Source organism: Thunnus maccoyii, chromosome 3 (assembly GCF_910596095.1).
Source record: "Thunnus maccoyii chromosome 3, fThuMac1.1, whole genome shotgun sequence".
Taxonomy (NCBI): domain Eukaryota; kingdom Metazoa; phylum Chordata; class Actinopteri; order Scombriformes; family Scombridae; genus Thunnus; species Thunnus maccoyii.
In genome coordinates, this window is record NC_056535.1 from 7804178 (window position 1) to 7818434 (window position 14257).

At 42.4% G+C, this 14257-nt stretch overlaps 1 protein-coding gene across 4 annotated transcripts in view; it reads left to right on the top strand.

Moving 5' to 3' along the window:
* The window catches only part of sema3fb (sema domain, immunoglobulin domain (Ig), short basic domain, secreted, (semaphorin) 3Fb), a 61221-nt gene that overhangs the window by 35811 nt on the left and 11153 nt on the right, over nucleotides 1-14257 (top strand). For 2 of the 4 annotated variants that reach the window (XM_042407464.1, XM_042407465.1), the window contains exons 3-10: nucleotides 2106-2266; nucleotides 2638-2700; nucleotides 3230-3349; nucleotides 4713-4802; nucleotides 6532-6625; nucleotides 9747-9866; nucleotides 10125-10264; nucleotides 11517-11631. In XM_042407464.1, the coding sequence (XP_042263398.1) occupies nucleotides 2106-2266; nucleotides 2638-2700; nucleotides 3230-3349; nucleotides 4713-4802; nucleotides 6532-6625; nucleotides 9747-9866; nucleotides 10125-10264; nucleotides 11517-11631 (903 nt within the window). The remainder of the gene's footprint in view (nucleotides 1-2105; nucleotides 2267-2637; nucleotides 2701-3229; nucleotides 3350-4712; nucleotides 4803-6531; nucleotides 6626-9746; nucleotides 9867-10124; nucleotides 10265-11516; nucleotides 11632-14257) is intronic. The other 2 variants (XM_042407466.1, XM_042407467.1) reach the window with 1 other exon arrangement.

The following is a 14257-nucleotide window of genomic DNA, read 5'->3' on the forward strand; positions in this document are numbered from 1 at the left end:
TTTTACCAGATTTCTTACTTATTTTTTCTTTTCTTAACCTGCAGGTTTGGCAGTTTTATGCAGTATTTAGACTTCAGCATGAGCTCCATATCCTGTGTAGCATTAACCCTGCAGATTGCAGCAGGTTTTGCCTCAGAAAGACTCTTAAATGCTTTAAGATACTTCAGCTATGATTCATTCGGTGTAATGAAAGAGCAAGGTCTCCTGCAGGGTTTGATTTCTTCAACACCATTTAATAGGCGTAGCTCCTTGTGGTGTAGTCTACATTACAATTAGATGTGGAGGATAAAGTGTGAAGAAAGATATTCCATTAGCGTTCATCACAGTGGTCCATGTGCAGGCTGTGACATAGAATTTTGTCATGCTGCAAAGTGCACTGAGACCACACTATCTGTGCATTATCAGATGATTGTGCGCTTGGATTACATGAGTGTTTGTTTTTTTAATGCGTAGCTCTCTGTAGGGTGTGTTGTTGCTATGTACTGTTCACATTCCTCTTCAGCTGACAGATGGTCCCATCCAGCTACTCTCTGACAACAAACACACACACAGAGGAGTTGCTGACAACCTGCTTCAGGAAGGGCTTTGACTGGCCCTCGGAATTTGTGTGTGTACAATATGTGTCTTATCCGGTGTGTTTCACTCTACACACACACATAAACAAAGCAGATTGCTAGAGTGTATGGGGACTCATCATTCAACTTAAGTCGCCAACACAAATAATCACAGGGTCTGACCACATGTTGCAGCTCCTCTGCACAAGGCTCTGACAGCTGTCAATCACTCTGCTGATCTGTAAACATTCCTTTGGAGGGTATGGTTATTAAATCAAACTGTACAAATATAGCAAATCTAATGCTATTAATCTTTGCTTATTGACGTAACCCCTGCGTTAAATTTAGATCAGGCTGGAAATACTGGTAATATCAGATTCCATAGGGAGTCTGTTTAAAAAGGTCTCTAGATGGTGTTTATTTTAAGGCCCAATGGTGGACATGTTGATGGCTTTGCATGCTTTGGTGTCCAGACCTTTTCCTCAAAACTACCTCAACAACCTCACAGGAATGTTTCTTGGTGAATTCAAACGCACGCTACATAACCGCACATACAGAGCTTGCAGAAAAATATGTGGTTATTTATCAACTGTCTGAAACATTTTCAAAACCCTGAAATGATTCCTGTTCTTGAGGTGTTGCTTTTAGGGTCTGAAAACCCACGTTGAATTAATTTCACGTGTCCTTCCTTTAATTATACTCTGGCACACCTCTGTTCTGATGTATCATATGTAAATAATCAAACACAGCTAACTGTATTTGACAGGTTATACTCTGGTTTCCCTCCACCACATTTTTGGTTGCTAAATCAACACAAAAGTATTTGGCGTAACCTCAAAGTGTGGTTCTCTGTTTCAGCTTTCTGTGGTCTGTTGGTTGTAGAATAAAGGTAAACAGTGAAATGGGACTTTCCTGCTGTTTGAGTGGGACCTTAGTGTTTGTCCAACAATATGTGAATGCCACCCTCTAATGCCTCTCCCCTATAGATTGTGGAGGAGTGTGTTTGTCTATGGTGTGGCATGGGGCCTTTGCTGTCTTAGCAGTGGCTTTTCTGCCCTGCCTGTACGTGGTTGCTGAACCTAGAAGAACGTATCAAACAAACACTCCAGCACGTAGCTGTAGGAAGATTGGGTTACTCTCGACATGAGAGGACGTGTTGACTGCATTGTGTTACCAAAGGCACACACTCTTCTGACCTTCAGAGAGTGGTGTCCAACCAGAGATGGAGAAGTTGGTGATATATGGTGTGAATTTGTAGTAAACAATGTCTTTTCTGTAAGTCATGGACAGGCAATGATGAAAGACTTTCTAGATCTTCTGATCCACTCGGGCGGTATTAAGCCATCAACACAGTGTGACAGACACTCAGTAGCACTTGTCTCTAATGTGCGGTGTTAAGTTACAACAGTGTTGGTGGAAAACCATCAGATAACTCCAGACGGGTATGCAGGAGTGGCATGAGGAATGTGTCAGTTGTGCATGCATGTGTGTGTGGAAATGTGCATGTGCACCGCAGCTGTCATTAATGGATATATCTCTGTCTCCAAACAGAGCTGAGATCTACCGGTACCGCTCATCACTTTGCCTACCTCCTCAACACGTCCAATTACCGGATCCTGCGTATGGATGAGGACCATGACCGCATGTACGTTGGCAGCAAGGACCACATCCTGTCCCTGGACCTCCATGACATCAACAAGGACCCACATATCGTAAGACCATGCTCCCATGCTCCGCCTCCCCTCACCCCCACCTCTGGCCCCTCACATGGGCTGTAATGCTGGGATGAAGCAAGCGCCTTTACCTCAGCACTCACAACAGCTGCCCCCAGGGCAAAATGTTCTGTTCCATTGCCCCAACAGCAGCCATTTTGGTTAGCTCACGTGTAGTTTTTCTTGGAGTGCCCTATTTCTCGTGTAGGGTCATTAAAACACTGTAATTGGGTTATGACAATCCCAAAAGGACTAATATTAGCCTGGGTGGATATCCCTTTTGCAATAATAGCACAAAAATCCCATAAATGCCAGTGATGTATAACGGGTTGGATTGTAACCATAAAATATCCTCTGTTCCCCCCTCGCAGATCCATTGGCCAGTGTCCGAACGAAGAAGGATGGAGTGCCTTGTGAGTGGGAAGGATGCCAATGTAAGTACGCCTGTTGACAGCACACACAACCTCAGCAGGGTCATTTAGTTGAGGTGATTTTCATCAACTTGATAGCCTGAAAACAAAAATATGTAGTTTTTTTCAAATGCATACAGTTAAAGGCGTACACCTCCCTCAAATAGGCTATTGTGAACAATGGTTTTAATGTGAGGGATCTATTAAAATAGGACTCACCTGTGGGGTTCAGACTTGGCCCAGTAAAAAGCACTGGTTCCCTCCTGTCTAGCCAAAGAGACAGGAATGGATTGGACCAAAGAAGCCCAGTCAATCTCACCATCCATTCTCTGCCAGGCCAGGGTGGGGAGAACAACACCGCTGGCTGATAGTTTGATATACTGTCCAAATATATATAGAAGCACAGTATTACTGGTTTATTTTTGAACGAGAGTCACTTGGGCTTGAGCATACTGTAAATCTGCAGGAGGTGTACCAGTAAAATATGACTATAAATGGCTTTTCATTTGAATTTTTAAGGCAGTTATATTGACTCTGGTCTTTGCATCTCCAGGAGGAGTGTGCAAACTTCATCCGTCTGATCGAGCCATGGAACCGGACTCAACTCTACGTCTGTGGGACAGGAGCTTACAATCCAGTCTGTACCTTCGTCAACCGTGGACGCAAACCTCAGGTTAGATTTAAAGACTTGAGGGATGAACTGGCCAAGAAGGTGGCCTCTCAATATTAACTTAACAAACATCCACGCTGAAAACAAACAGCTTTCTCCATCTGCATCATGATTGGCACAGCTGGGCCATTCTTTTTTTCCCTCTTACCCAAGTTCTTACTCTCCATCCACCTTACTCTAGGTTCCTTTTATGATGATTTTCCTCCATCATTAAGCCTGCTTGTGATACCATGTCTCTGCGTCTGGCAAAGCACCCAGCACAGCCTCACCAGCACACAGCTGTCTTCCCAAGTGAGCTATTAAAGCTACTCTGTTTAGTCTCAGCCTTTAATGGGACCTCTTGAATTTCCTAAACCAAACCAGGCATCACAATCTCGCCATACTCCCCTTTAACACCTCTCTCTTCCTTAAATATTACACTTGTTCCCTAATGATGACCAGGGGACTTTTATAAAAGAGGTAAATAAAAAGTAAATTTCCCACTGGACTCTCCCTCGAGATCACAAAATGGTGCAGAGAACTTGCAGCGGCAAGGAAGGCTTGCGTGAGTCCCTTGTTGCATACGGTTCCTACATGAGCCCTTACTAACGAAGGGCTTCCATCCATTCACTCACCTATCCATCCACCCCTTCATCCATCCATTCAGGCCACCCGCCAGCCTCCACCATGTGAGAAGTTGGGTAATTGGTAGTGGGAGCTCCCATTATGGGGTGCCAGTGGAATGTTCCAGTTCTAGTCCATTAATGAGGGGGCTGTTATTTTCTCCGTCACATTGAACATGTCCGAGTCGTCCTGTGAGCACCTTTCTCAGCTGGGCTGGGGAGTTTTATATGATTGCAGAAACATGCAATGATATATTCCACAGAGACGCATGCTTACATATATCCTGACATACATAAGGAAACTTCTTTTTGTCATTAATAATTCAAGGCATCCAGATGGATCGTTTGATTACGGCACTGCAGGGTATATTCTTAAGTTCTCTGGTGCTTTAAGTGCAAGTCTTGTAGCTTTTGTAAATTGTAATGGCCAAATGTTTTGCTTTGGCAGCAGCTGTGAGGAATATGTATGTAGGCTACCATACTGTGAGAGACTTTATTGACTCAACCAAAGGATAGAGAACTAATATTGTTGCCTTTTCCACCATCTGGTCAAGTACAGTTACACACATTCCCTGCACAGTCTTGCACACACATATATATATATTTTGAACATGCATTCATTTCTATAGTATTGGACTGGGGACTTCCTCTTCATCTCTCGAAGTCAGGACAGATTCAAGCAATCTGCAAGGAGGTCAGGAAGGTCTTGATCCTTCCTCATCAGTGGCGTAACATCCAGACTGTGTTGCTGTCTCCTGTTTTAGACGTCCATGTATCTACAGATGGCCCAGGCCAGAGGAAGGGCTAGCCGCGCAGCTGAACCCAGCGCGGTGCACGAGACACTTGGACTAAAGGTGCGATGTGGGCCCTGTCTGCACCGCAGCCCTGCATACTGCCTGGGCTCGTGGTCACCAGCAGCATGCTCCCTCTCTTTGTGTCTCAGCACATTTGTCAACACCATCTTTAACTTGGCCATTATTTGTTAATTTCCGTAACATTTAGCATGCATATTTTCCAGTCCATCCGCAATCGTAAAGTTTTGTGTAATGTGGAAGTGCATTTAATTTCATGTCATTTTGTTGTGTTTCACTCTTTGTGTTAGTCTCATTGTCTGAGCACCCTTTCGTTTCCGTCATTGTCCTTTCCGTGCTTTGCATTTGTGCTAAATGTCATATTTTGCATGAGAGCTGGGTTATCAAGTGGAAAGGGCTTCTCAGGCTAGGAAGAAATTCTATTGACTTTTACTAGGCACAAATTCAATTAAACAGGCTTTCACTGCTGTTCAATGCATGGCATATTCATTTTGCATCACAGCCACATATTCAGCAGCACCCATGAACAACAGATATCTGAATCATTCATCCTGCTTATCTGAGACAATGCAGGATGTAACCACCCATCAGTCCTTCACCCCACCAAGCCATCCACTTTCTGTAGGAATGTGGTGCAGTCTCTCCCACAGAGGCGGCACGACTAGTCAGCATCTGACCCACTCCCACAGCAGGCTCTGTTAGCCCAGAGCAAACACCAGCCATCTGTGGCCAACTAGCTGTGCAGCAAAGGAAATAAAAGAGCCACATACTTGAACATGTCTCCACTGTTTGAGCTCTCCAAGCACTTTGAAACACTTTTGAAGGACATAAGGGCTTTAGGTGAAGTGGGATACTTTGAAACGCTTTGACTTTTTTTCTAGTCAGATTGTTTTCAGATTGTTTTTTTTTTTTTTAAATATGTTGCAACTTTTCTGAAGGGTCATACTTTACAACAGGGTTGTAAAAACACATTCAGGGCACAGTTTCCCTCTGCTACACATAAATGTTTGTGACCTTTTTTTACACGTCAGCATCTGGCATGGCCGGGAGTGAGCTGCCAGCACCTTCTTATTTGCACGGATAGTGAATTTAATCAAAGATGAGTTGGGAATTGCATACGGGTGTGTGTATGATCCAATGAAGTGAGTTTGGCACAGCGCCATAGTCTCTCCTCTGCTTTAGTGCTGATGGACAATGACAGAGATGTCTCCATTTCTGTCCCCGTTGGGAGTGAAAAATGGGGATTGGACATGCTCTGGTTTGTGAGGCGGGGCCACAATACATGTCATTGCATGCCACTGATTCATTTTCCCCCACTCTCATACGCAAATTCCTGCCAATCACCTTTCAGTGCTTGCGTGCAGGGATGCCACGAGCAGTGAGTATCAGTCATCCAGCCTCCATCCCTGGCTTGTTTTCACTGTGCTGGATTACAGGTGTCAGCAGTAGGCCTGCACAGCCATAGGCACCAAGGCTGAGAGATATTTGGCATGCAGCTTATTATGCCGAGAGAAGCAACCCACGACACATTGTTTTCTGCTGTGGACTGGCATGGAGATGGATTAGAAATTCCTCGCTTTCCCCGCATGTATTTTTCTGTATGAAAGCACGCTCATTATTCTAATACTTCATCCCCCATCAGGCCGTTCAGGTCCCACAGGAGTCAGAGGGAGCACATACGCTGCCTCATTTTCCATACACAAGGGAATTACAGTGACAAGATGAAGAGTGCTGAATTTATTGCCATCTCCATATGATTTTCCCATTTCAGGAAGAAATCTTCCATTTGGAGCCGGGCAAAGTGGAATCTGGAAAGGGAAAGTGCTCCTACGACCCGAAGCTCAACAGCGTGTCAGCTTTGATCAGTGAGTATCATCTGGGTTTGGTGGGTACAGTCCAGCTTAGCGCTTTTTAGGTCCTCATAGCAATGGCAGTCTCATCCCATATGGATTCCTCATCTTTTATCTCCTGTTTCTTCATATGGCCTCCTCTGCCTACAATTTATGTTTTTGGCAAAGTACGTGAACAAAAAAATATTTATCGTCCTCCGGTGATGTCCGGGATGGTCAAGCCAAGTGTCCTTTCCATTCTGCGCCCATTTCCCACAGTGAGCTGCTTTGTCTAATCGGCCTTAACATTTAATCCTAAGGAATTTTTCCTTGTTAGGGTGGAAACAATAATAATATGTGCCTGTTAATATGTAACTCTTCCACTGGGGAATTGGTGGCTACGAATCAAAATACCTAGGACATGTTGGGAAAACTTTTCTTAACTTGTATCATCATTTGACAACCAATATTTTCTTTTTTCCCATATGCCATTTCATACTGTTTGCACATTTTAATGGTCAAACAAACAGTACAATGTATTTACTTACCATCCAATTTACAGGCAGGTGACAACTTAAAGGAAACACCTAAATTAATGAGTAGAGAAACACATCTAGTGCAGATGGGGAATGAGGGGTCGTTAATGGTCTAATGGGTGTGAAAATGAGGGGAATCATATAATGCTATTGCCTTCGTAGTCATCACATCTTAACCCAACTGAACACCTATGGGATATTTTTGTCATGTTAGACAGCACTCACCACCACCATCATCAAAACACCAATCATGGGAATATCTTTTGGAAGAATCATGTTCTTCCCCCCAGTAGAGTTCTACAGACATGTACAATCTATTTCAATGAGCACTAAAGCCGTTCTGGAGGCTCATCGTGGACCAACACCTTACTAAGACACTTTATGCTGTTTTTTCCTTTAATCTGTCACCCATCAGTGTACACATCTATGATCAACTTTATTTGACTAAGGACTAAGTATGTCCTCGTCTTTATTCACAATTTATACATCATGCTACAGGAAAATAACAACAAGGTTCAGTCTGGATACTGTAGCTTGTCATCTGTTATAGCAGTCATGAAGGCAGTGTCCTCTGTCCCTTTGCCCAAGGTCACTTAGTCATGTCCAGACCACACAGTTGCCACCAGTGAAAGGTGATCTTCTCCCTGTGGGGTGAGACAGTGGGTGTAAATCACTGGCACTGCTTTCCCACATTAGCACAGTGCCAGCTGACCAGTATGGAACCAGTGTTGTCATCCAAGATGGATTTACCTCCCACTTCCACCAGTTAGCATCATACAAGCATCACTGTTGTTAGCTGTGATAAGGATTAAGAGCCCTGTACCATGACAATAGATTTACCACTGACCACAGACTGCTCAGCTCTCCACCACATTAGACATCTCATCATCCGTGGACATTTTAATGATATATCATCAATCTCCATATAGCACTGCTGAGGACCATGACATTGAATATAATGGCGGTAGGACAGTGTTTTTTGTTTCCTCTGCTCTACCTCCTGCTGTCTCCTTACCCAATCTCTTAAGAGCCCTGACAGTCACACCTGCTTTCCAGTAGAGCCCTTATAGCAGCTGGAGGACCAACACCTTGCCTTCCTGTGGCTTAACAAGGCTGTCAAGTACATTTGTCAGTCTGCACACATGGATGTGCTCATATTTTACGTCTTTATGGAGTGTATGTGAAGGCTGTTTCAGGAAGTTAGAGTGCTGTTTTTGTTAACGCTTTATTTTACATGCCTCATAATTCCTTAATAATTTCCTAGGACGTTTCCTGGAAAGTACTGATAACAAGGAAAATAGAAACAGTAAATTTAATACCTACACATTTATTTTAGATTTTAAGAAGAAAATCTGAGAAAGAAACAGAAAATTATATACACAGTATCACAGTAAGTAAATTCACTCAAGCGGTACATTTTTTAATATGTAGAGATGATATAGATATACAGTATGTATGGTAAATGACAAGGAAGCACTGATAAACATCCCTTTTAACCCATATACGTATATACATGTTGTAGTGTGAGGAATAGATAACTGTGTTTATATGCTGTAACTTAACTGGAAATGTCATCATGCCTGGCTAACCAGCTTACGTACTGTAGCAACCTAGCATTATTTACAAAGGCAAGGGGCATGTCATTAGTCAGCTATATTATTTTGTGGGGTTACAGGTTAAGTTAGAAAAATACCTGTTCAGAAGTTCCCACACTCTTGGGAGGCAAGACACTAGTATATCAGAGATAGCATTAGAGTTAAGTTTGCTAAATTAGTTATTCCTCATCCTCAGACCTTTTTTCTTTTGTATAAATGGAGCATACTGTTTGAAAATATGACCATTAAATCATATATCTGACCACTTTGTTGCTTGTCCAAATACGTTTTTCTATTGTGAGAATCCAAACCAAAATGTTATGTCAGAACAAATAACATTATAATAACATTTTTATTTATAATACTGTACCATGATATCAGGGCTAACTACTGTAGCTCTACCCTGTAATATTCAAACAATGTTACTCCTATTTACATGTGGTATGTTGCCATCATGTGCAAATTTTCAAACCCTTTTTACAGTCTTTTCCTTCAAGACAAATTTGCTGGAAACATCAAAATGTCTGACTTTATTGTTAGCATAACCTTACATTAGCTAGCTATAGGTGGTAACTTCTGCTAGCAACAGTTGTCATTTCAAAAGTAAGTAAGGGGGCTTGGGGTTAACAAACAGTCAGCTGAACTCAGATTCCAGTGCAAATTGTAGCAAAATGTGGCACATTAATATAGTCCTTTCTATAAACCCTCCTAACAAATTACAGTTATCAGTTCTTTTATAGGAAAGTTTTAGAAAACTATGTGACTATTATACTGTTTTGTAGCCTTTCAAGGATTTAGCCTCTGCATCTTGAGTTACAGTACCTCCTGACCACTTTATGTCTAAATAAAGACAAATGAGTGGAAGATGACTTTGACTTGGACTCTGAGCTGTGGTGTGGAATGAAGAGACCTGAGATATTGGATTCTTGAAATAAAAGCTGTGGTATTTTATGCCACGGGTGGTGCTGGAATAATGTCAAGAGTCAAGGAATTTCACTGAACTCAACTGTTTTCTCTCTTTCTCAGATGGTGAACTCTATGCTGGGGTCTATGTTGACTTTATGGGAACAGACTCTGCCATTTTCCGTACTTTGGGGACAAAGACTGCCATGCGAACAGATCAGTACAACTCCAGATGGTTGAATGGTAAATGTCCTATTTAGCCTACAAATGATAATCATGGCTTTCATCCAACGAATACAGCCTTCCTGCATGACATTTTAATTATAAATCCAAACAGGGTTCCTATATAGCTGAAATGTAAAGATTCTGGTGTTTGTATATGTTTTGAATCCTTCAACAAGTGATAAACAGGAAATGCTTACAGTTTATAAATGATTTTCGCCAGATGTTTTCCCAAATCCTGCCTCTACCCACACATCTTACCATCTCTTCTTCCCATAGATCCCACTTTCGTCCACGTACACCTCATCCCCGACAGCGCAGAGAGAAATGACGACAAGCTATATTTCTTCTTCCGGGAGAAGTCCTCTGAGATGGGCCAGAGTCCCGTGACCCAGTCCCGTATAGGACGCATCTGCCTGGTGTGTACACAGTGAGGAGCGTGTTTGTTTTGGGGTGTAAACATAATGAAAAGAAAACCTGCATCAATATGAAAACAGGCTGGAGTCTCCTGAGGCGAGTCACCCGCTGTGTTTCAATGTTTATGGGCGCTGCACTAGTATTTGGCCAACGCTGATGTGCTGGAATCCACATGTGTCTTTAACCTTCCTGTCTACAATGCATCCCTCTGTCTGTGGGATTGCCCTCTGACCTCTGACTCCATGATCTTCTGACCTCTTTTCCCTGGTAGTCCTAAAACACTTGAATCTTTTAGTGTACACAGCAATGAAAAAGGTACTGCCTTTAAAAAAAACTTTCTTCTAGAGTGTTTTTCAGTTAAATTAGACTTACTCCATAAAGCCAGTGTTCCTTAGAAATACAAAGTGACCTGAGCAACATAAACAAACAACAACAAATGTCTGGTAAGCTTGTGGGGCATCTTGTAGTGTTTATATGTTGTGAGTGTGTGTATGAGCTCCCTTAAAGGTTTTCGTGCATGTGTGAGCATTACAGCAGAGGCACACATGGATATGAGTGAGAAAATGTGGTGTACGTGTGTGCTCGTCGCCTCAGCTGTTCACCAGTGTATTTATTTGAGGGGGTCAGGCACTGACCCGGCACACAAACACTCATCCCCCTCTCAGCGGGCTCTGCCACAGCCTCCTGAGACCCGGTCCTGTCATTCTTACTTCGCCACACATCTGGATACTCTTACTACCATTCTCTGCACCGGCCTTCCACCCTGCACAACACCAAAAATACACTCAGCCGTATACTGTAATTACACTGAAAATTATGAAAACATTTCAACTCCCAAAATGGGATTCATCAGAGGTGCATGAAGAATGTGAAGCTCTTTCAAGCCTATGACCAACCTTTAGAGAATTTTAATGAAATATTAAAATATACGTGCTTTTACATCATCATAAAGATGATAGCTAAAGCACATACTGGTTTCATTTCTTTCTTACTGGGATGGATCCTGGCCTCACTCCACCACAGATGGAAGAATCTAAATAGTAGGAGACAGTGTTTACCACCCCCCTTCCTCCTCCACTTAGCTTCCTGGCTTTGTAAACCAACATGTACTATATAGTGTGTTTGTGTGTGTGTGTGTGTGTGTGTGTGGGTGGGTGGCTCCACCTGGGTTTGTTTTCAATAGGAGGACAGAGGAGGATGTGAGTATGAGTGAGTGATGGAGAAACTGTTCTGTGTCTCCACCCTTTCATGCAGAATGATGACGGAGGCCACTGCTGTCTGGTCAACAAGTGGAGCACTTTTCTGAAGGCCAGGCTCATCTGCTCGGTGCCAGGGGCCGACGGCATGGAAACACACTTCGATGAGCTCCGTGAGTACAACCTGCACTGCACTGAGATCAGGCTGTGGTTCCTCTCAGTAGAAGTGGTAATCTGTTGGTTACTTGGTGGGGGTGGAGGTGTTGTATACACTTCCTTGTCAAGCAAACATACTGCCAGCACTCTTTTCCTTTGAATTTTCTGTTTTCTTTGCTTTCTTCGTCAGTTCAGCCATGGTGGCTATCACTGCTCCTTTGCAACATTGTTCTAAACACATCACTTCCTGCGTGTTTTTCTCCTGAGAAAAACAGAAGTCGTATAGAACAACAAAAGTAAATACTTTTAAGATCTGTATAGAGTGTAGATTAAATCATTATTGTGTCAATCAGTGACATGGTAGAAGTGACATAGAAAACGGGCTTCATGCAAGAACTGCTGGTATGAACAGATTCGTACAAGAAGCGGCACTTACCACACACTAATTTTGTCCTCCAGAATTTCCTCCTAGATACAAATGAAATTTGTCCAGGTCTGTCATATAGTCATGTACAAATAGCCTGGCTTTCTTTACAGGGAGAAAACATTTCTTTGGCATAACAATTATAATGCCATGAGTGTCACATACTCTTGACTGCCTCCCGTCTAAGTCTTTGGGTAACTTTGCTTTAGAAAGGCATTTTTTAACATCTAACTTCATCTCAAACTATTCTCTCTTTATTTCCACGATAGTACGATATTCATCAGGTTTGTCCAGTTAAGAGAGTTTGATGAATATAATTATGATCAAGCCTCACAGAAAAAGGTGAGAGGTTTAAGATAACCATATGAAAATGTTCTTGCATGAGGTCCATAGTTTTTAAAATGGACTTAAATTACTACTTTTTTTCCCCAAATTATTACTATTTTTAATACATCCTATAAAAGTTCAGTTTTATCAGCCAAGAAATAACCTCCTATTCTTTAAAAGAAAAAATATCTTTTTCTTTCTGCAGTTAATCATTTTGACAGTAGGTATCGAATGACAAAGGAAAAAAGACAAAAATGACATGACTGGATTTATTTCAGACGTATTCATTTTCAGGTTAATGTCATGTATGATCACATCTGAAATATTAAGAGGAGAAACTATAGGTTTCTACTGGAACACCTGCCAAAAGTTTACTGCACACATACACACCAGAGCTAAGTCCTTGGCCCATGCTATAGCCTACCTCTCTCATCCCACTCCCATCATATGGTCCATACAGCATACTATAATGGAAATGACATACACAATCCCCCCACTGTAGTTCTCTTTCAAGATGTCTTAAACAAAAGTGTCTGTTTTTTTGTGTGTGTGTATGGGGGTGGCCTGATGGCCAGCAGATCAGATCACCACACAGGAATGTGTGTGACTGTGAGACTGTTAGCCTCTCCAGGGGAAGCGCTTTCTCTTTCTGTCTCACTGGTTTAAAATAGAGCCACAGAGTGATAGGGGACTGATGCGTGAGGTTACTGTTGCTCTTGAACTAATCTCAAGAATGAAAAGTGCCATGCCTGTTGAATCTGATGATAGCTGTTTGTCTCTTTATCTCACTGACACATTCCTCGCTTTTATCTCAACCTGCCAGCAGTTCTAAAAGCACAGTTTTGTTTTCACAGGTGACATTTAGTTTATCCCTCTTTGTACAAACCAAAAGTGACACACACTTGAAAACTCTGTGGCCTTTTCGTGTGTGCAGCCACTTCACCAAAATGACGTGAAAGCGGTTCTGAGTGGCAATGGGCTTGCTTTGCCTTTACAAATGAGGCTTCTGTCTTTACTGGTCAGGTCAGTGTTGACGCAGGCGTGCGGTGCAGAGTGGCTCTGTGAGAGGGTTGGAGGGTCGTCAGCGGTTGGCGCTGATGATGATTTTCAGGAGACTGCTTGAATAAAACTGGAAATGTGTAGTGGAACAGGCTGGTGAATGAACAAGGACAAGCATGGCATGTCCATAGAGAAGGAAAGACTACACATCAGTTGGAAGAGCAGCCGTCCCTGCCAAGGACTCCTAGAGGGGACGGTAAATTGGATGTGATTAAGTTTCATGCTAATGGCTTCACATTTACTGTCTAGTATGAATGTTTATAAAGCTCTTTTTTCTGGACAGTTAGTCTTTACAGAGGAAAGCAGAGATTTTAGGATTTCACAAGGGCAAATGAGTCTTTAACTACTGCACATTGAATGCAGGCCATTAAGGGTCTACATACATACTACTGCATGTAGTAAGGATGCATTACACTGCACAGCTGAAGATGATTTCAAGCCAGAATGGTTTTGGAGAGTTCAAGTAACCATGCTTGAAGGAAAGGATTCTTAAATTTGCCCGCTTTCTTTAAAGGTTTTTATTAAATGACTGTACGATCATTACTGAGAAGTTTGTTGAAATATCCAGACCAGCTGTATCCCTGGTGTGGTAGTCCTCTGTGGAAAGACATTATGGCAAAGCACGCCTGAGATCTGGGGAGTTTTTACAATTGGAATATGTAACACATTTGGCACTACCTGACAACTTGCACCTAAATGACCCACGGTCATTTGAAATACAATACTACAATGCTTTTGTTTCTCAATAACATAAAAATAGAAAGAGCTCTTGCATTTTAGACAAGACATGCCTTAAGTCTTTGATTAGTAGCTAGACAGATGCAAAGACAGAG